This window comes from Oncorhynchus gorbuscha, unplaced genomic scaffold (assembly GCF_021184085.1).
Source record: "Oncorhynchus gorbuscha isolate QuinsamMale2020 ecotype Even-year unplaced genomic scaffold, OgorEven_v1.0 Un_scaffold_5783, whole genome shotgun sequence".
Lineage (NCBI taxonomy): Eukaryota > Metazoa > Chordata > Actinopteri > Salmoniformes > Salmonidae > Oncorhynchus > Oncorhynchus gorbuscha.
In genome coordinates this window covers 3,909-24,339 of record NW_025749508.1, presented here as the reverse complement: position 1 = coordinate 24,339, position 20,431 = coordinate 3,909, and the positions used below count along the sequence as shown (strand labels likewise).

Sequence of the window (20,431 nt, the reverse complement as noted above, 5' to 3'; positions counted from 1 at the left end):
GTCATGTGTGCATAAAAGTACTGAGTAAAGGGTCTGAAAACGTATCTAAATGTGTTATTATAATACATTAGCAACATTTATAAATCCTTTTATTTGTTTGTCACTATTATGTGTAGTTTGATGAGCGGAAAAATAATTTAATCAGTTTTAAAATAAGGCTGTAATGTAACAAAATGTGAGAAATGTCAATGGGTCTGAATACTTTCCGAGAGCACTAGAATACTACATAGATGTAATATAATATACTACATAGATGTAATATAACATAATATACTACATAGATGTAATATAATATAATATAATACATGGATGCAATATAATATACTACATAGATGTAATATAATATAATATACTACATAGATGTAATATAATATACTACATAGATGTAATATAATATACTACATAGATGTAATATAATATACTACATAGATGTAATATAATATAATATACTACATAGATGTAATATAATATACTACATAGATGTAATATAATATAATATACTACATAGATGTAATATAATACATAAAATACATGGATATAATATAATATACTACATAGATGTAATATAATACATAAAATACATGGATATAATATAATATACTACATAGATGTAATATAATATACTACATAGATGTAATATAATATACTACATAGATATAATATAATATACTACATAGATGTAATATAATACATAAAATACATGGATATAATATAATATACTACATAGATGTAATATAATACATAAAATACATGGATATAATATAATATACTACATAGATGTAACATAATATAATATAATACATGGATGTAATATAATATAATATACTACATAGATGTAATATAATATAATATAATACATGGATGTAACATAATATAATATAATACATGGATGTAATATAATACATAAAATACATAGATATAATATAATATACTACATAGATATAATATAATATACTACATAGATGTAATATAATATAATACATGGATGTAATATAATATAATATACTACATGGATGTAATATAATACATAAAATACATAGATGTAATATGATATAATATACTACATAGATGTAATATAATACACTACATAGATGTAATATAATACACTACATAGATGTAATATAATACATAAAATACATAGATATAATATAATACACTACATAGATGTAATATAATATACCACATAGATGTAATATAATACACTACATAGATGTAATATAATACACTACATAGATGTAATATAATACATAAAATACATAGATGTAATATAATACATAAAATACATAGATGTAATATAATACATAAAATACATAGATGTAATATAATATACTACATAGATGTAATATAATACACTACATAGATGTAATATAATACATAAAATACATAGATGTAATATAATATACTACATAGATGTAATATAATACACTACATAGATGTAATATAATACATAAAATACATAGATATAATATAATATACTACATAGATGTAATATAATATAATATACTACATAGATGTAATATAATACATAAAATACATAGATGTAATATAATACATAAAATACATAGATGTAATATAATACACTACATAGATGTAATATAATATACTACATAGATGTAATATAATACACTACATAGATGTAATATAATACATAAAATACATAGATGTAATATAATATACTACATAGATGTAATATAATATAATATACTACATAGATGTAATATAATACATAAAATACATAGATGTAATATAATACATAAAATACATAGATATAATATAATATACTACATAGATGTAATATAATACATAAAATACATAGATGTAATATAATATACTACATAGATGTAATATAATACATAAAATACATAGATGTAATATAATATACTACATAGATGTAATATAATATAATATACTACATAGATGTAATATAATATAATATACTACATAGATGTAATATAATACATAAAATACATAGATATAATATAATATACTACATAGATGTAATATAATACATAAAATACATAGATATAATATAATATACTACATAGATGTAATATAATATAATATACTACATAGATGTAATATAAAAATAAAATACATAGATATAATATAATATACTACATAGATGTAATATAATACATAAAATACATAATGTAATATAATACATAAAATACATAGATATAATATAATATACTACATTACATTTACATTTAAGTCATTTAGCAGACGCTCTTATCCAGAGCGACTTACAAATTGGTGCATTCACCTTATGACATCCAGTGGAACAACCACTTTACAATAGTGCATCTAAATATTTTAAGGGGGGAGGGGGGGGTGAGAAGGATTACTTTATCCTATCCTAGGTATTCCTTAAAGAGGTGGGGTTTCAGGTGTCTCCGGAAGGTGGTGATTGACTCCGCTGTCCTGGCGTCGTGAGGGAGTTTGTTCCACCATTGGGGAGCCAGAGCAGCGAACAGTTTTGACTGAGCTGAGCGGGAACTGTACTTCCTCAGTGGTAGGGAGGCGAGCAGGCCAGAGGTGGATGAACGCAGTGCCCTTATTTGGGTGTAGGGCCTGATCAGAGCCTGGAGGTACTGAGGTGCCGTTCCCCTCACAGCTCCGTAGGCAAGCACCATGGTCTTGTAGCGGATGCGAGCTTCAACTGGAAGCCAGTGGAGAGAGCGGAGGAGCGGGGTGACGTGAGAGAACTTGGGAAGGTTGAACACTAGACGGGCTGCGGCGTTCTGGATGAGTTGTAGGGGTTTAATGGCACAGGCAGGGAGCCCAGCCAACAGCGAGTTGCAGTAATCCAGACGGGAGATGACAAGTGCCTGGATTAGGACCTGCGCCGCTTCCTGTGTGAGGCAGGGTCGTACTCTGCGGATGTTGTAGAGCATGAACCTACAGGAACGGGCCACCGCCTTGATGTTAGTTGAGAACGACAGTTTGTTGTCCAGGATCACGCCAAGGTTCTTAGCGCTCTGGGAGGAGGACACAGTGGAGTTGTCAACCGTGATGGCGAGATCATGGAACGGGCAGTCCTTCCCCGGGAGGAAGAGCAGCTCCGTCTTGCCGAAGTTCAGCTTGAGGTGGTGATCCGTCATCCACACTGATATGTCTGCCAGACATGCAGAGATGCGATTCGCCACCTGGTCATCAGAAGGGGGAAAGGAGAAGATTAATTGTGTGTCGTCTGCATAGCAATGATAGGAGAGACCATGTGAGGTTATGACAGAGCCAAGTGACTTGGTGTATAGCGAGAATAGGAGAGGGCCTAGAACAGAGCCCTGGGGGACACCAGTGGTGAGAGCGCGTGGTGAGGAGACAGATTCTCGCCACGCCACCTGGTAGGAGCGACCTGTCAGGTAGGACGCAATCCAAGCGTGGGCCGCGCCGGAGATGCCCAACTCGGAGAGGGTGGAGAGGAGGATCTGATGGTTCACAGTATCGAAGGCAGCCGATAGGTCTAGAAGGATGAGAGCAGAGGAGAGAGAGTTAGCTTTAGCGGTGCGGAGCGCCTCCGTGATACAGAGAAGAGCAGTCTCAGTTGAATGACTAGTCTTGAAACCTGACTGATTTGGATCAAGAAGGTCATTCTGAGAGAGATAGCGGGAGAGCTGACCAAGGACGGCACGTTCAAGAGTTTTGGAGAGAAAAGAAAGAAGGGATACTGGTATGTAGTTGTTGACATCGGAGGGATCGAGTGTAGGTTTTTTCAGAAGGGGTGCAACTCTCGCTCTCTTGAAGACGGAAGGGACGTAGCCAGCGGTCAGGGATAAGTTGATGAGCGAGGTGAGGTAAGGGAGAAGGTCTCCGGAAATGGTCTGGAGAAGAGAGGAGGGGATAGGGTCGAGCGGGCAGGTTGTTGGGCGGCCGGCCGTCACAAGACGCGAGATTTCATCTGGAGAGAGAGGGAGAAAGAGGTCAGAGCACAGGGTAGGGCAGTGTGAGCAGAACCAGCGGTGTTGTTTGACTTAGCAAACGAGGATCGGATGTCGTCGATCTTCTTTTCAAAATGGTTGACGAAGTCATCTGCAGAGAGGGAGGAGGGGGGGGGAGGGGGAGGAGGATTCAGGAGGGAGGAGAATGTGGCAAAGAGCTTCCTAGGGTTAGAGGCAGATGCTTGGAATTTAGAGTGGTAGAAAGTGGCTTTAGCAGCAGAGACAGAGGAGGAAAATGTAGAGAGGAGGGAGTGAAAGGATGCCAGGTCCGCAGGGAGGTGAGTTTTCCTCCATCCGCTCGGCCTTCCGGAGCCCTGTTCTGTGAGCTCGCATTGAGTCGTCAAGCCACGGAGCGGGAGGGGAGGACCGAGCCGGCCTGGAAGATATGGGACATAGAGAGTCAAAGGATGCAGAAAGGGAGGAGAGGAGGGTTGAGGAGGCAGAATCAGCAGATAGGTTGGAGAAGGTTTGAGCAGAGGGAAGAGATGATAGGATGGAAGAGGAGAGAGTAGCGGGGGAGAGAGAGCGAAGGTTGGGACGGCGCGATACCATCCGAGTAGGGGCAGTGTGGGAAGTGTTGGATGAGAGCGAGAGGGAAAAGGATACAAGGTAGTGGTCGGAGACTTGGAGGGGAGTTGCAATGAGGTTAGTGGAAGAACAGCATCTAGTAAAGATGAGGTCGGGCGTATTGCCTGCCTTGTGAGTAGGGGGGGAAGGTGAGAGGGTGAGGTCAAAAGAGGAGAGGAGTGGAAAGAAGGAGGCAGAGAGGAATGAGTCAAAGGTAGACGTGGGGAGGTTAAAGTCGCCCAGAACTGTGAGAGGTGAGCCGTCCTCAGGAAAGGAGCTTATCAAGGCATCAAGCTCATTGATGAACTCTCCGAGGGGACCTGGAGGGCGATAAATGATAAGGATGTTAAGCTTGAAAGGGCTGGTAACTGTGACAGCATGAAATTCAAAGGAGGCGATAGACAGATGGGTAAGGGGAGAAAGAGAGAATGACCACATGGGAGAGATAAGGATCCCTATGCCACCACCCCGCTGACCAGAAGCTCTCGGGGTGTGCGAGAACACGTGGGCGGACGAAGAGAGAGCAGTAGGAGTAGCAGTGTTATCTGTGGTGATCCATGTTTCTGTCAGTGCCAAGAAGTCGAGGGATTGGAGGGAGGCATAGGCTGAGATGAACTCTGCCTTGTTGGCTGCAGATCGGCAGTTCCAGAGGCTACCGGAGACCTGGAACTCCACGTGGGTCGTGCGCGCTGGGACCACCAGATTAGGGTGGCAGCGGCCACGCGGTGTGGAGCGTTTGTATGGTCTGTGCAGAGAGGAGAGAACAGGGATAGACAGACACATAGTTGACAGGCTACAGAAGAGGCTACGCTAATGCAAGGAGATTGGAATGACAAGTGGACTACACGTCTCGAATGTTCAGAAAGTTAAGCTTACGTAGCAAGAATCTTATTGACTAAAATTATTAAAAATGATACAGTACTGCTGAAGCAGGCTAGCTGGCAGTGGCTGCGTTGTTGACTTTGTAGGCTAGCTGACAGTGGCTGCGTTGTTGACACTACACTAATCAAGTCGTTCCGTTGAGTGTAGTAGTTTCTACAGTGCTGCTATTCGGGGGCTAGCTGGCTAGCTAGCAGTGTTGATTACGTTACGTTGCGTTAAAAGAACGACAATAGCTGGCTAGCTAACCTAGAAAATCGCTCTAGACTACACAATTATCTTTGATACACAGACGGCTATGTAGCTAGCTATGTAGCTAGCTACGATCAAACAAATCAAACCGTTGTGCTGTAATGAAATGAAATGAAAAATGTGATACTACCTGTGGAGCGAATCGGAATGCGACCGGGTTGTTGAGTGCGGAAGTTCTATTCAGTAGACGTTGGCTAGCTGTTGGCTAGCTAGCAGTGTCTCCTACGTTAAGGACGACAAATAGCTGGCTAGCTAACCTCGGTAAGTTAAGATAATCACTCTAAGACTACACGCTCTAAACTACACAATTATCTTGGATACGAAGACAGCAAAGACAACTATGTAGCTAGCTAACACTACACTAATCAAGTCGTTCAGTTGAGTGTAATAGTTTCTACAGTGCTGCTATTCGGTAGACGGTGGACGTTTGCTAGCTGGCTAGCTGCTGGGCAGATAGCAGTGTAGACTACGTTAGGACGACGAAATACGAAGTTGCAATAGAAGTGCTGACTGTTTCACTTTGTTGTCCTCTTTCTTTTCCTTTTTCTTCTGTCCTTCTTTTGTCCTTATTTTGTCTTCCTTTCTTCTGTTAACTAGATATTTTTTGTTGTTATTCTTTGTAAGCTAGCTAGCTTCTTCCAGGAGAGTCCCTAGCAACTGCTTAGCCATGTGAGATCTGTCTGTGCCTTTGTGGCTGACGAGGTACAGAGCTGCTTCCAGCTGCTTCCAGCCCCCTGCAGCCACCTTACCAGTCCTCCCTGTCGTCGCCGCAGCCATCTCCACCGCACCTCCAGACATCCGAGCAGGTGAGTAGCAATGATAGAGAGCACTCTGACATATGCCTGTTGTGATGACATCTCGGTGACTTGTAGTAGTAGAGCTCATCAGGATTGTTGTTGTCACTCCTAACACAGAGGCAGACCCGGCTTCTTCCCACATGGAGGTTGTGGACATCACCGCTAACATAGAGGCAGACCAGGCGTCTTCCCACTTGGAGGTTGTGGACATCACCGCTAACATAGAGGCAGACTCTGCTTCTTCCCACCTGGAGGTTGTGGACATCACCGCTAACATAGAGGCAGACCCTGCTTCTTCCCACCTGGAGGTTGTGGACATCACCGCTAACATAGAGGCAGACTCTGCTTCTTCCCACCTTGAGGTTGTGGACATCACCCATAACACACAGGCAGACACGGCATCTTCCCACCTGGAGGTTGTGGACATAACATGTAAGACAGAGGCAGACCCGGCCTGTTCCCACCTGGAAGTTGCGGACATCGGCCCTAAAACAGAGGCAGACAGAGCTTGTTCCCACTTGGAGGTTGTGGAAATAACCCCTAAGACAGAGGCAGACCCGGCTAATTCACACCTGGAGGTTCAGGACATCACCCCAGAGACACAGCAAGATCCAGCTTCTTCCCACCTTGAGGTTGCGAACATCACCCGTAACAAAGAGGCAAATCCGTCTTTTTTCCACCTGAATGTTGTGGACATCACCCCTAAGAGAGAGGCAGGGCCCATCTCTTCCCTCTTGGAGGTTGTGGATGTCACACCTGAAGAAAGGACGCTCAAGATGGCCGTCTTCGCCACTTTGCCAACTGACATCCAAGCAGGTGAGTAACACTGACAGGTGCCGTTTGTCATGACATCTTAGTAGAACCTTTCAACTGGCCAGTGTTTAGAACCTACGGTTTGCATTTGTTTACATTCGGTCCCTCTTTTCTTCCTTTCCAGAGGATGTTGCTGTGATCATCCCAGATGTCACCCCACACGTCACCAAGGATGTGACACTGGATGTTCCATGCAAAGCAGCATGCAAAGGGAAAGTCCGGCAATTTATTTTCAGGCTTTGGAGGGCAGTGTGCTGCTGCACCTGCCACAAGGAAGAGGAGGAACAATATTAGTTATTCATCAGACCTTCAGAAAAGGGATTGAACCATAGACCATTAAATTATTCACATTATAATTGGATTCACTTTGCTTTTCTTCTGTTTACTACTTAATTTCAGAACATTTCTATAAACTTTCTCTTTGCAAGTGTGGAGTAGGTTGTGTAAATAAGTGGGAAACATCCCAATTGTCATGCAGGTGAATGAGGACCCAAAAGCGACTTGGCGAAAACAGAGTCTTTAATCCAGTAAAGTAATTCTACAAACAAAAGAGATAATTCCACTCGTAATGACGAGAACAGACTGGAGACTCGATCAAGAACTGCAGGTTGCCTCGGGAAGGCACTTGAACCTAGCAGACTCAGACACCTGCTCACCTCGCCAGCTGACATGTGAGTTCCATGTACTGTCCTGCATAGACTTGATCCATTTATCTTCACATCTGTAACTATGCAGAAACAGACTAAGACAGTGTTTTCTGTGAGCACATTTCACATCGTTTCGCTTTGTCTTCTCCTTTTTGTTGATTTCAGCGACCCGAAGGTCCACAGCATTGTGGAAAGAGCTGTAAGGAGCATTATGGGCGAGCTGTCCAATGAGCCCCGTAGCAACCTGCTCAGCCCATCCCAGGTGGTTGTGGAGGTGGTGCCCAGGCTCCTCCTGGCCCTGTGGCTTCAGCCAGAGGAAGGCCATTCAGGGCACCCAATCCTAATAAGCGGGATGGCCGTGGGCATGGTGGCAGCCGTAGTGGAGAAGCTCTCCAGCATGTTAAAGGCCCCTTCTCCTCAAATCCCTTTCTCCCGCTGCGGCTTTTGAATCTGTGCTGTCAATCCTCGGGAGAATCAGTCAGTCCTTCTCCACGGATGACCTCCAGAGCCCATTTTATGTGAGATCTGTCTGTGCCTTTGTGGCTGACGAGGTACAGAGCTGCTTCCAGCCCCCTGCAGCCACCTTACCAGTCCTCCCTGTCGTCGCCGCAGCCATCTCCACCGCACCTCCAGACATCCGAGCAGGTGAGTAGCAATGATAGAGAGCACTCTGACATATGCCTGTTGTGATGACATCTCGGTGACTTGTAGTAGTAGAGCTCATCAGGATTGTTGTTGTCACTCCTAACACAGAGGCAGACCCGGCTTCTTCCCACATGGAGGTTGTGGACATCACCGCTAACATAGAGGCAGACCAGGCGTCTTCCCACTTGGAGGTTGTGGACATCACCGCTAACATAGAGGCAGACTCTGCTTCTTCCCACCTGGAGGTTGTGGACATCACCGCTAACATAGAGGCAGACCCTGCTTCTTCCCACCTGGAGGTTGTGGACATCACCGCTAACATAGAGGCAGACTCTGCTTCTTCCCACCTTGAGGTTGTGGACATCACCCATAACACACAGGCAGACACGGCATCTTCCCACCTGGAGGTTGTGGACATAACATGTAAGACAGAGGCAGACCCGGCCTGTTCCCACCTGGAAGTTGCGGACATCGGCCCTAAAACAGAGGCAGACAGAGCTTGTTCCCACTTGGAGGTTGTGGAAATAACCCCTAAGACAGAGGCAGACCCGGCTAATTCACACCTGGAGGTTCAGGACATCACCCCAGAGACACAGCAAGATCCAGCTTCTTCCCACCTTGAGGTTGCGAACATCACCCGTAACAAAGAGGCAAATCCGTCTTTTTTCCACCTGAATGTTGTGGACATCACCCCTAAGAGAGAGGCAGGGCCCATCTCTTCCCTCTTGGAGGTTGTGGATGTCACACCTGAAGAAAGGACGCTCAAGATGGCCGTCTTCGCCACTTTGCCAACTGACATCCAAGCAGGTGAGTAACACTGACAGGTGCCGTTTGTCATGACATCTTAGTAGAACCTTTCAACTGGCCAGTGTTTAGAACCTACGGTTTGCATTTGTTTACATTCGGTCCCTCTTTTCTTCCTTTCCAGAGGATGTTGCTGTGATCATCCCAGATGTCACCCCACACGTCACCAAGGATGTGACACTGGATGTTCCATGCAAAGCAGCATGCAAAGGGAAAGTCCGGCAATTTATTTTCAGGCTTTGGAGGGCAGTGTGCTGCTGCACCTGCCACAAGGAAGAGGAGGAACAATATTAGTTATTCATCAGACCTTCAGAAAAGGGATTGAACCATAGACCATTAAATTATTCACATTATAATTGGATTCACTTTGCTTTTCTTCTGTTTACTACTTAATTTCAGAACATTTCTATAAACTTTCTCTTTGCAAGTGTGGAGTAGGTTGTGTAAATAAGTGGGAAACATCCCAATTGTCATGCAGGTGAATGAGGACCCAAAAGCGACTTGGCGAAAACAGAGTCTTTAATCCAGTAAAGTAATTCTACAAACAAAAGAGATAATTCCACTCGTAATGACGAGAACAGACTGGAGACTCGATCAAGAACTGCAGGTTGCCTCGGGAAGGCACTTGAACCTAGCAGACTCAGACACCTGCTCTCCACGCAGCATCTGAGGGAAACACGACACGACAGGGCGATACACAGACACAGCACGGTGAACAATAGACAAGGATCCGACAGGACAGGAACGGAAAACAAGGGAAGAAATAGGGACTCTAATCAGGGGAAAAGACAAGGAACAGGTGTGGGAAGACTAAATGATTGATTAGGGGAATAGGAACAGCTGGGAGCAGGAACGGAACGATAGAGAGAAGAGAGAGAGGAAGCGAGAGAGAAAAAGGGGAACGAACCTAAAAAGACCAGCAGGGGGAAAATGAACAGAGGGAAAAGCAAAATGACAAGACAATCTAAGACAAAACATGACAGTACCCCCCACTCACCGAGCGCCTCCTGGCGCACTCGAGGAGGAATCCTGGCGGCAACGGAGGAAATCATCAATGAGTGAACGGTCCAGCACGTCCCGAGACGGAACCCAACTCCTCTCCTCAGGACCGTAACCCTCCCAATCCACTAAGTATTGGTGACCCCGTCCCCGAGAACGCATGTCCATGATCCTACGTACCTTGTAAATAGGTGCGCTCTCGACAAGGACGGGAGGGGGGAGGGAAGACGAACGGGGTGCGAAGAAAGGGCTTGACACAGGAGACATGGAAGACAGGATGGACGCGACGAAGATGTCGCGGAAGAAGCAGTCGCACAGCGACAGGATTGACGACCTGGGAGACACGGAACGGACCAATGAACCACGGAGTCAACTTACGAGAAGCTGTCGTAAGAGGAAGGTTGCGAGTGGAAAGCCACACTCTCTGGCCGCAACAATACCTTGGACTCTTAATCCTGCGTTTATTGGCGGCTCTCACAGTCTGTGCCCTGTAACGGCAAAGTGCAGACCTCACCCTCCTCCAGGTGCGCTCACAACGTTGGACAAACGCTTGAGCGGAGGGAACGCTGGACTCGGCAAGCTGGGAAGAGAACAGAGGAGGCTGGTAACCCAGACTACTCTGAAACGGAGATAACCCGGTAGCAGACGAAGGAAGCGAGTTGTGAGCGAATTCTGCCCAGGGAGCTGTTCTGCCCAAGACGCAGGGTTTCTGAAAGAAAGGCTGCGTAGTATGCGACCAATCGTCTGATTGGCCCTCTCTGCTTGACCGTTAGACTGGGGATGAAACCCGGAAGAGAGACTGACGGACGCACCAATCAAACGACAGAACTCCCTCCAAAACTGTGACGTGAATTGCGGGCCTCTGTCTGAAACGGCGTCTAACGGGAGGCCATGAATTCTGAACACATTCTCGATGATGATTTGTGCCGTCTCCTTAGCGGAAGGAAGTTTAGCGAGGGGAATGAAATGTGCCGCCTTAGAGAACCTATCGACAACCGTAAGAATCACAGTCTTCCCCGCAGACAAAGGCAGACCAGTAATGAAGTCTAGGGCGATGTGAGACCATGGTCGAGAAGGAATGGGGAGCGGTCTGAGACGACCGGCAGGAGGAGAGTTACCCGACTTAGTCTGCGCGCAGTCCGAACAAGCAGCCATGAAACGGCGCGTGTCACGCTCCTGAGTCGGCCACCAAAATCGCTGGCGAATAGACGCAAGAGTGCCTCGAACACCGGGATGACCAGCTAACTTGGCAGAGTGAGCCCACTGAAGAACAGCCAGACGAGTGGAAACAGGAACGAAAAGGAGGTTACTAGGACAAGCGCGCGACGACGCAGTGTGCGTGAGTGCTTGCTTAACCTGTCTTTCAATTCCCCAGACTGTCAACCCGACAACACGCCCATAAGGAAGAATCCCCTCGGGATCAGTAGAAGCCACAGAAGAACTAAACAGACGGGATAAGGCATCAGGCTTGGTGTTCTTGCTACCCGGACAGTAAGAAATCACAAACTCGAAACGAGCGAAAAACAACGCCCAACGAGCTTGACGGGCATTAAGTCGTTTGGCAGAACGGATGTACTCAAGGTTCTTATGGTCTGTCCAAACGACAAAAGGAACGGTCGCCCCCTCCAACCACTGTCGCCATTCGCCTAGGGCTAAGCGGATGGCGAGCAGTTCGCGGTTACCCACATCATAGTTGCGTTCGGATGGCGACAGGCGATGAGAAAAATAAGCGCAAGGATGAACCTTATCGTCAGACTGGAAGCGCTGGGATAGAATGGCTCCCACGCCTACCTCTGAAGCGTCAACCTCGACAATGAATTGTCTAGTGACGTCAGGAGTAACGAGGATAGGAGCGGACGTAAAACGTTCTTTTAGAAGATCAAAAGCTCCCTGGGCGGAACCGGACCACTTAAAACACGTCTTGACAGAAGTAAGAGCTGTGAGAGGGGCAGCAACTTGACCGAAATTACGAATGAAACGCCGATAGAAATTAGCGAAACCTAAAAAGCGCTGCAACTCGACACGTGACCTTGGAACGGGCCAATCACTGACAGCTTGGACCTTAGCGGAATCCATCTGAATGCCTTCAGCGGAAATAACGGAACCGAGAAAAGTAACGGAGGAGACATGAAAAGAGCACTTCTCAGCCTTCACGTAGAGACAATTCTCTAAAAGGCGCTGTAGAACACGTCGAACGTGCTGAACATGAATCTCGAGTGACGGTGAAAAAATCAGGATATCGTCAAGATAGACAAAAACAAAGATGTTCAGCATGTCTCTCAGAACATCATTAACTAATGCCTGAAAAACAGCTGGCGCATTGGCGAGACCAAACGGCAGAACCCGGTACTCAAAATGCCCTAACGGAGTGTTAAACGCCGTTTTCCACTCGTCCCCCTCTCTGATGCGCACGAGATGGTAAGCGTTACGAAGGTCCAACTTAGTAAAGCACCTGGCTCCCTGCAGAATCTCGAAGGCTGATGACATAAGGGGAAGCGGATAACGATTCTTAACCGTTATGTCATTCAGCCCTCGATAATCCACGCAGGGGCGCAGAGTACCGTCCTTCTTCTTAACAAAAAAGAACCCCGCCCCGGCCGGAGAGGAAGAAGGCACTATGGTACCGGCGTCAAGAGACACAGATAAATAATCCTCGAGAGCCTTACGTTCGGGAGCCGACAGAGAGTATAGTCTACCCCGAGGAGTGGTCCCCGGAAGGAGATCAATACTACAATCATACGACCGGTGAGGAGGAAGGGAGTTGGCTCGGGACCGACTGAAGACCGTGCGCAGATCATGATATTCCTCCGGCACTCCTGTCAAATCGCCAGGTTCCTCCTGAGAAGTGGGGACAGAAGAAATGGGAGGGATGGCAGACATTAAACACTTCACATGACAAGAAACGTTCCAGGATAGGATAGAATTACTAGACCAATTAATAGAAGGATTATGACATACTAGCCAGGGATGACCCAAAACAACAGGTGTAAAAGGTGAACGAAAAATCAAAAAGAAATAGTCTCACTGTGGTTACCAGATACTGTGAGAGTTAAAGGTAGTGTCTCAAATCTGATACTGGGAAGATGACTACCATCTAAGGCAAACATGGGCGTAGGCTTGTCTAACTGTCTGAAAGGAATGTTATGTTTCCGAGCCCATGCTTCGTCCATGAAACAACCCTCAGCCCCAGAGTCAATCAAGGCACTGCATGTAGCACCCGAACCGGTCCAGCGTAGATGGACCGACATAGTAGTACAGGATCTAGATGAAGAGACCTGAGTAGTAGCGCTCACCAGTAGCCCTCCGCTTACTGATGAGCTCTGGCCTTTACTGGACATGAATTGACAAAATGTCCATCAAATCCGCAATAGAGGCACAGGCGGTTGGTGATCCTCCGTTCCCTCTCCTTGGTCGAGATGCGAATACCTCCCAGCTGCATGGGCTCAGTCTCTGAGCCAGAGGAGGGAGATGGTTGCGATGCGGAGCAGGGAAACACCGTTGACGCGAGCTCTCTTCCACGAGCTTGGTGACGAAGATCTACCCGTCGTTCTATGTGGATGGCGAGAGCAATCAAAGAGTCCACACTGGAAGGAACCTCCCGAGAGAGAATCTCATCTTTGACCACTGCGTGGAGTCCCTCCAGAAAACGAGCGAGCAGCGCCGGCTCGTTCCAGTCACTAGAGGCAGCAAGAGTGCGAAACTCTATAGAGTAATCCGTTATGGGTCGATCACCTTGGCATAGGGAAGCCAGGGCCCTAGAAGCCTCCCTACCAAAAACTGAACGGTCAAAAACCCGAATCATCTCCTCTTTAAAGTTCTGGTAATTGTTTGAACAATCAGCCCTTGCCTCCCAGATAGCTGTGCCCCACTCTCGAGCCCGGCCAGTAAGGAGTGAAATGACGTAAGCAACCCGAGCTCTCTCGCTAGAGTATGTGTTGGGTTGGAGAGAGAACACAATATCACACTGGGTGAGAAAGGAGCGGCACTCCGTGGGCTGCCCGGAGTAGCAAGGTGGGTTATTAACCCTAGGTTCCGGAGGCTCGGCAGGCCAGGAAGTAACAGGTGGCACGAGACGAAGACTCTGGAAATGTCCAGAGAGGTCGGAAACCTGAGCGGCCAGGTTCTCCACGGCATGGCGAGCAGCAGACAATTCCTGCTCGTGTCTGCCGAGCATGGCTCCTTGGATCTCAACGGCAGTGTTACGAACGTCTGTAGTCGCTGGGTCCATTCTTTGGTCGGATCCTTCTGTCATGCAGGTGAATGAGGACCCAAAAGCGACTTGGTGAAAACAGAGTCTTTAATCCAGTAAAGTAATTCTACAAACAAAAGACATAATTCCACTCGTAATGACGAGAATAGACTGGAGACTCGATCAAGAACTGCAGGTTGCCTCGGGAAGGCACTTGAACCTAGCAGACTCAGACACCTGCTCTCCACGCAGCATCTGAGGGAAACACGACACGACAGGGCGATACACAGACACAGCACGGTGAACAATAGACAAGGATCCGACAGGACAGGAACGGAAAACAAGGGAAGAAATAGGGACTCTAATCAGGGGAAAAGATAAGGAACAGGTGTGGGAAGACTAAATGATTGATTAGGGGAATAGGAACAGCTGGGAGCAGGAACGGAACGATAGAGAGAAGAGAGAGAGGAAGGGAGAGAGAAAAAGGGGAACGAACCTAAAAAGACCAGCAGGGGGAAAATGAACAGAGGGAAAAGCAAAATGACAAGACAATATAAGACAAAACATGACACCAATTTTAATGCTTTTAATCATTTACTTACTACATGTAAACAAAACAAAAAAAGTAGTATTTGACAACAAAAAAACGGAGGGAGCTCAACCAACGTGGAGTTACATTTACATTTACATTTAAGTCATTTAGCAGACGCTCTTATCCAGAGCGACTTACAAATTGGTGCATTCACCTTATGACATCCAGTGGAGCAGTCACTTTACAATAGTGCATCTAAAACTTAAGGGGAGTTGAGGTGCAACCAAAACCTTTAATCATCACAGAAAACGAAAAAGCACAACTCTTGCGCACTATAAAAAAATGCATGTTTTATTCAAGCCCGGTTAAAAGATGAACATTTTGGCCTAGTCTATGACGATATGCAAGTTGTGTTTTCCCAATTAAAGGGTGACCCAGACTCACCCTGGTTCTTAAGGTTTGCAGACAGTGAAAAGATATCATTAAGTAAATGGGACTTTTCAAATCTTGAATAAAAATATTTAATGAACATGAATTTAAATACAACCGACTTGAGGATCAGAGCGGGCTGGCAGACTGGCTCGCCCTGAAAGCCCTCTGCCTCTAACTCTGTGTGGTTAATCTCAGCCAATAGGTTGAGTGGGTTGTCTTTCTCTCTGTGGGTGTGAATCACTATGACCTCTCCCTTGGCCTGCCCGTTGGCCTGATCAGAAGGCTTGTCATCTCTTTCCTTGCTCGCATGAGCAGGAGGAATGGCATCTGGGGTAACCTCCTCCTCTCCCACCTGTCCCAACTGTCTGTGTTCGACTGAGGTCACTCATTCTCTCTCCCTGGGTATTGGATAATTCCTCCTCCACTGTGTCATATAGTTCCTCCTCCACTGTGTCGGATAGTTCCTCCTCCACTGTGTCGGATAGTTCCTCCTCCACTGTGTCGGATAGTTCCTCCTCCACTGTGTCTTTGTGAGCTTGAAGTGTGTTATCCTGTTCTGGCTACCTCTTTATGGGTGTGCATCTTAAATCTCTTTCGGTTTGTTGGGGGATTCAGTTGTTTTGGGGAGCGTCTGAAGTTCGATCTCTTGCAATGAGTGTGGGGGCTGTCCTGTGGGGGTGTCCCCTTCCCTCCTAAACTGTAATGACTGCGATGATGAAAAAGTAGGGGGAGCCACGAGACATGTGATGAGGGCAATGACGATCTCTCTGCAAGGACTGGATAGGACATATCACAACACTGCTGCTCATTCATATTCAAACCCACTATAGACTATGCATGCACTCATTGGCGCGCTCCCCCACACACACACACACAATGAACTTACCTGTACATATCAGAATCATACATTCATCGGCCACCTCTTACACAACATTTCTTGATCCCCCACCTCAAACATGTTGAGTCAATACTAGATGCTGGAAAGGTGCTGGAATGCAGGTGCAGAAGGGTCTAGTATGTAATGATGTGATACCATGCGTACCCCATATCCTGTGTTTGTGTTGATGTTTTTGTATTGAACATTTATTTAAACAGGGAGTCACATTGAGATTAAACATCTATTTTACAAGAGTGTCATATTGTCATATTGTCATATTGAACTACCAGAGAGAACCTTCTCTACATAGGAATTGTATAACATTTTTTCCATACATAAAAAATAATACTTTGCCAATCAGATAAGGCACCAAGAAGGCCCACGTTAATGGTTGAAAGTAACTTATGTCAGTGCGAATGAGTAACACTGAGTGTTTATGTAACAGGGTTATATTGGTGATTCCGCTTGCCACTTTATTGTTAAGCCAATGGGTTTTTGGTTTCAGTTTGTCTTGCCTTCACCTACTCAACAAGGCATCTTATTGGCTGGTTTGCGTAGCTTGCTCACAAGGGGGATGTTCCAGTTAGAATCGTCCCAGTGAACAAGCACCAAACCAGCGTGCGTGAGTGCAGAGTTGGATGGTGAGACGTGCGTTGCATGACGTGCAATTTTGTGCCATTCCTAACAGAATAAATCTACATGACTGGTGCTACATGTTGGAGTTCCGTGTCGATGACTGATTGTACACAACGCAAGAAGAGTACTGTTACATATAAAACATTAAGAACACCTGCTCTTTCCATTACGACCAGGTGAATCCAGATGAAAGCTATAATCCCTTATAGACGTCACTAGTTAAGTCAGTGTAGATCGAGATAGTTTAAAAAAAAATACTGTAAGGCTTGAGACAATTGATACATGGATTGTGTATGTGTGCCATTCAGAGGGCGAATAAGAAAGAGAAAATATTTACGTGCCTTTCAACAGGGCATGGTAGTAGGTGCCAGGGGCACCAATTTGTGTCAAGAACTGCATCGCTGCTGATTTTTATGCTCAACAGTTTCCAGTCTGTATTAAGAATGTCCACCACTCAAAAGACACAGACAACTTGACACAACTGTGGGAAGCATTGGAGTCAACATGGGCCAGTATCCCTGTGAATGTTTTGTACACTCAGGACATTATTAATAATACGGTGTTCGTTCCGTATCCTGTAAAGCTGGAGCAGACTGCGAGGCAGGGGGAGGTGTAGGTGATGCCGTTGTCTGAGCACACAGGGTCCCACTCCCAAGCCAAGCAGGGGCAGTCTCGTTAAATTCCAGGGAACCTGGAGGACAGAGAAAATGGCTGGCAATAATGTTTAAATGATTGTTGATGAACTATCATTGACATAGGCACAGTGACAAAACAGCCAGGAATCCTGGCTCAGTAACAACCATACTGTATATTCCCACAAGAGGGAGCCAAGGCACAATCCCATGTGTGTTTTGGTCTAACTCTAACTCAACCTCTTCAGTAGACCTCCCAGGAATATCCCCACCGCACCCACAGGCAGGTTCAACACACCAGTAGAAGTTATAATCACATCTAGTGTTACCAGTGTGCTGGAGTTTCATTTCCACTCATGTTCAACAAACCTACAGGGAATGGGAGAGAACCAAAAAGTTGCATTTCATGTAATTCAAAATCAATGCTGACAGGAGGGAACATTTAAGTTGGAGCATGTCCAGGTTTCTATGGCTGTGTTTAGACTGCCCATTTCAGATCTTTGTTTTAGTAATTGAGGGATGCAAACTGTTGAGGGCCCAAAAAGGTGAAACATTCAAAAATATCCACAATAGGGGGAAGGCAGGTTTTAACTAATTAAACAACAAAGACTATGATCTACATTATCAGTCTCTATGTGTAAAATAAAACGTGGTTAATGTGAACCTCTCACTGCTAAATAATGTGTAGAAATCAATCCAATGTTATTTGTTGCCAAGACTTTACTGCATAAGACACTCAAGTCTTGACGCCTCATTTTCACCCAATTCTCTCATTCTGAAAATTAACCACAACGTTACTGTAGAGGGAAAACATTAGTTCATAGATAGTTAGTTCGTTAACATTTCACACAGATTGCCACGGTCCAGTAAGCAACTACGTTAACAATATAACTTGGGGACGGCAAGAAGTCGTATACCAGTTAATACTATAGCGAGTTGGTTCGTTTACTAACGTTAGCTTATCCGGTGTTGTAACGTTCCTGTTAGCTAGTTGTCTGACTTCATTACCCAGCTAATTCTCACACCATAAACTCAATAATTTAATCAGCTAAATTGGATAGTGTTGCTCAACATTTCTCTGGCTAGCTAACGCGGAGAATTAGCAAGCAAGATACTTGGTGCTGAAATACTTGGATATTTCAGCACCATGGACAACAGCGAAATGGGCAAAGCGAGATCTGTCATTCAGCACCACATGACAGTAGACAGCGGCCATCTCATGTGAAGTTGGCACTGGGGAAATCCCATCTAATGAGAAACGAGGCCAAGGAGGCAAAAAGACTGAATGAAAAGACTCCCACAGGAATTCTATGCTAAACTTGTTCTGCCACATTCATTTCAAATGTTACATCTTTCGATTTGTAAATAATAGGGAATACATTTGCAAATAATTTTAACTGATTTATCAAACTACACTGTACAGCTTTAGTGTGTCTGTGCATCATACGTACAACTGAAAGCAATTCCGTTCTCAAATGTCTGTTTAATGTGAGAAACAAAATGAAAAACAACTGTTAGACTATTACAATGCGGACTGTCATGCATTTTTATATTACCAACAAGACAACGAAGTGATGGTCTATACGCGCCATGGTGTCATGCTGGTGAATGAGGACCCAAAAGCGACTTGGCGAAAACAGAGTATTTAATCCAGAATAAACTTTACAAAACAAAAAGCATAATACTACACGTAAAGACAAGAACAGACTGGAGACTTGATCGAGAACTGCAGGTTGCCTCGGGAAGGCACTTGAACCTAGCAGACTCAGACACCTGCTCACCACGCAGCATCTGAGGAAAACACGACACAACAGGGCAAAACATAGACACAGCACGGTGAATTATACATGAGGATCCGACAGGGCAGGTACGGGAAACAAGGAGTGAAATAGGGACTCTAATCAGGGAAAAGGATCGGGAACAGGTGTGGGAAGACTAAATGATGATTAGGGGAATAGGAACAGCTGGGAGCAGGAACGGAACGATAGAGAGAAGAGAGAGCGAGAGAGTGAGAGAGGGAGGGGAGAGAGAGGGATAGAAAGAGGGAAAGAACCTAATAAGACCAGCAGAGGGAAACGAATAGAATGGGAAGCACAGGGACAAGACATGATAATAAATGACAAAACATGACAGTACCCCCCACTCACCGAGCGCCTCCTGGCGCACTCGAGGAGGAATCCTGGCGGCAACGGAGGAAATCATCAATGAGCGAACGGTCCAGCACGTCCCGAGACGGAACCCAACTCCTCTCCTCAGGACCGTTACCCTCCCAATCCACTAAGTATTGGTGACCCCGTCCCGAGAACGCATGTCCATGATCTTATGTACCTTGTAAATAGGTGCGCTCTCGACAAGGACGGGAGGGGGAGGGAAGACGAACGGGGTGCGAAGAAAGGGCTTAACACAGGAGACATGGAAGACAGGATGGACGCGACGAAGATGTCGCGGAAGAAGCAGTCGCACAGCGACAGGATTGACGACCTGGGAGACACGGAACGGACCAATGAACCGCGGAGTCAACTTACGAGAAGCTGTCGTAAGAGGAAGGTTGCGAGTGGAAAGCCACACTCTCTGGCCGCAACAATACCTAGGACTCTTAATCCTGCGTTTATTGGCGGCTCTCACAGTCTGTGCCCTGTAGCGGCAAAGTGCAGACCTCACCCTCCTCCAGGTGCGCTCACAACGTTGGACAAACGCTTGAGCGGAGGGAACGCTGGACTCGGCAAGCTGGGAAGAGAATAGAGGAGGCTGGTAACCCAGACTACTCTGAAACGGAGATAACCCGGTAGCAG

At 45.5% G+C, this 20,431-nt stretch overlaps 2 protein-coding genes across 3 annotated transcripts; both read left to right on the top strand.

Moving 5' to 3' along the window:
• The first annotated feature begins 6,199 nt into the window (after positions 1-6,199).
• Positions 6,200-7,740, top strand: LOC124029198. Of its 2 annotated transcripts, XM_046340999.1 has the most exons (4): positions 6,200-6,442; positions 6,551-6,858; positions 6,913-7,249; positions 7,371-7,740. In XM_046340999.1, exons 2-4 carry the CDS (start codon positions 6,574-6,576, stop codon positions 7,538-7,540), a joined length of 792 nt encoding a protein of 263 aa, XP_046196955.1. In that variant the 5' UTR covers positions 6,200-6,442; positions 6,551-6,573; the 3' UTR covers positions 7,541-7,740. The 2 variants fall into 2 exon arrangements, with proteins under 2 accessions (XP_046196955.1, XP_046196954.1); XM_046340998.1 differs by having other exon boundaries at positions 6,202-6,442; positions 6,551-7,249; positions 7,371-7,732.
• A 587-nt stretch (positions 7,741-8,327) lies between these two features.
• On the top strand, positions 8,328-9,829 carry LOC124029197. Its single transcript, XM_046340996.1, has 3 exons — positions 8,328-8,538; positions 8,647-9,345; positions 9,467-9,829. The coding sequence occupies exons 2-3, from the start codon at positions 8,670-8,672 to the stop codon at positions 9,634-9,636; spliced, it is 846 nt and encodes a 281-aa protein (XP_046196952.1). The 5' UTR covers positions 8,328-8,538; positions 8,647-8,669; the 3' UTR covers positions 9,637-9,829.
• The last annotated feature ends 10,602 nt before the right edge of the window (positions 9,830-20,431 follow it).

Bases quoted from the DNA above. Each gene is read 5' to 3' on its own strand.
- LOC124029198 (XM_046340998.1), top strand. From the start codon at position 6,574: ATGGAGGTTGTGGACATCACCGCTAACATAGAGGCAGACCAGGCGTCT. The intron at 7,250-7,370 runs GTGAGTAACACT...CTTCCTTTCCAG, and splicing joins GCCAACTGACATCCAAGCAG to AGGATGTTGCTGTGATCATC.
- LOC124029197 (XM_046340996.1), top strand. From the start codon at position 8,670: ATGGAGGTTGTGGACATCACCGCTAACATAGAGGCAGACCAGGCGTCT. The intron at 9,346-9,466 runs GTGAGTAACACT...CTTCCTTTCCAG, and splicing joins GCCAACTGACATCCAAGCAG to AGGATGTTGCTGTGATCATC.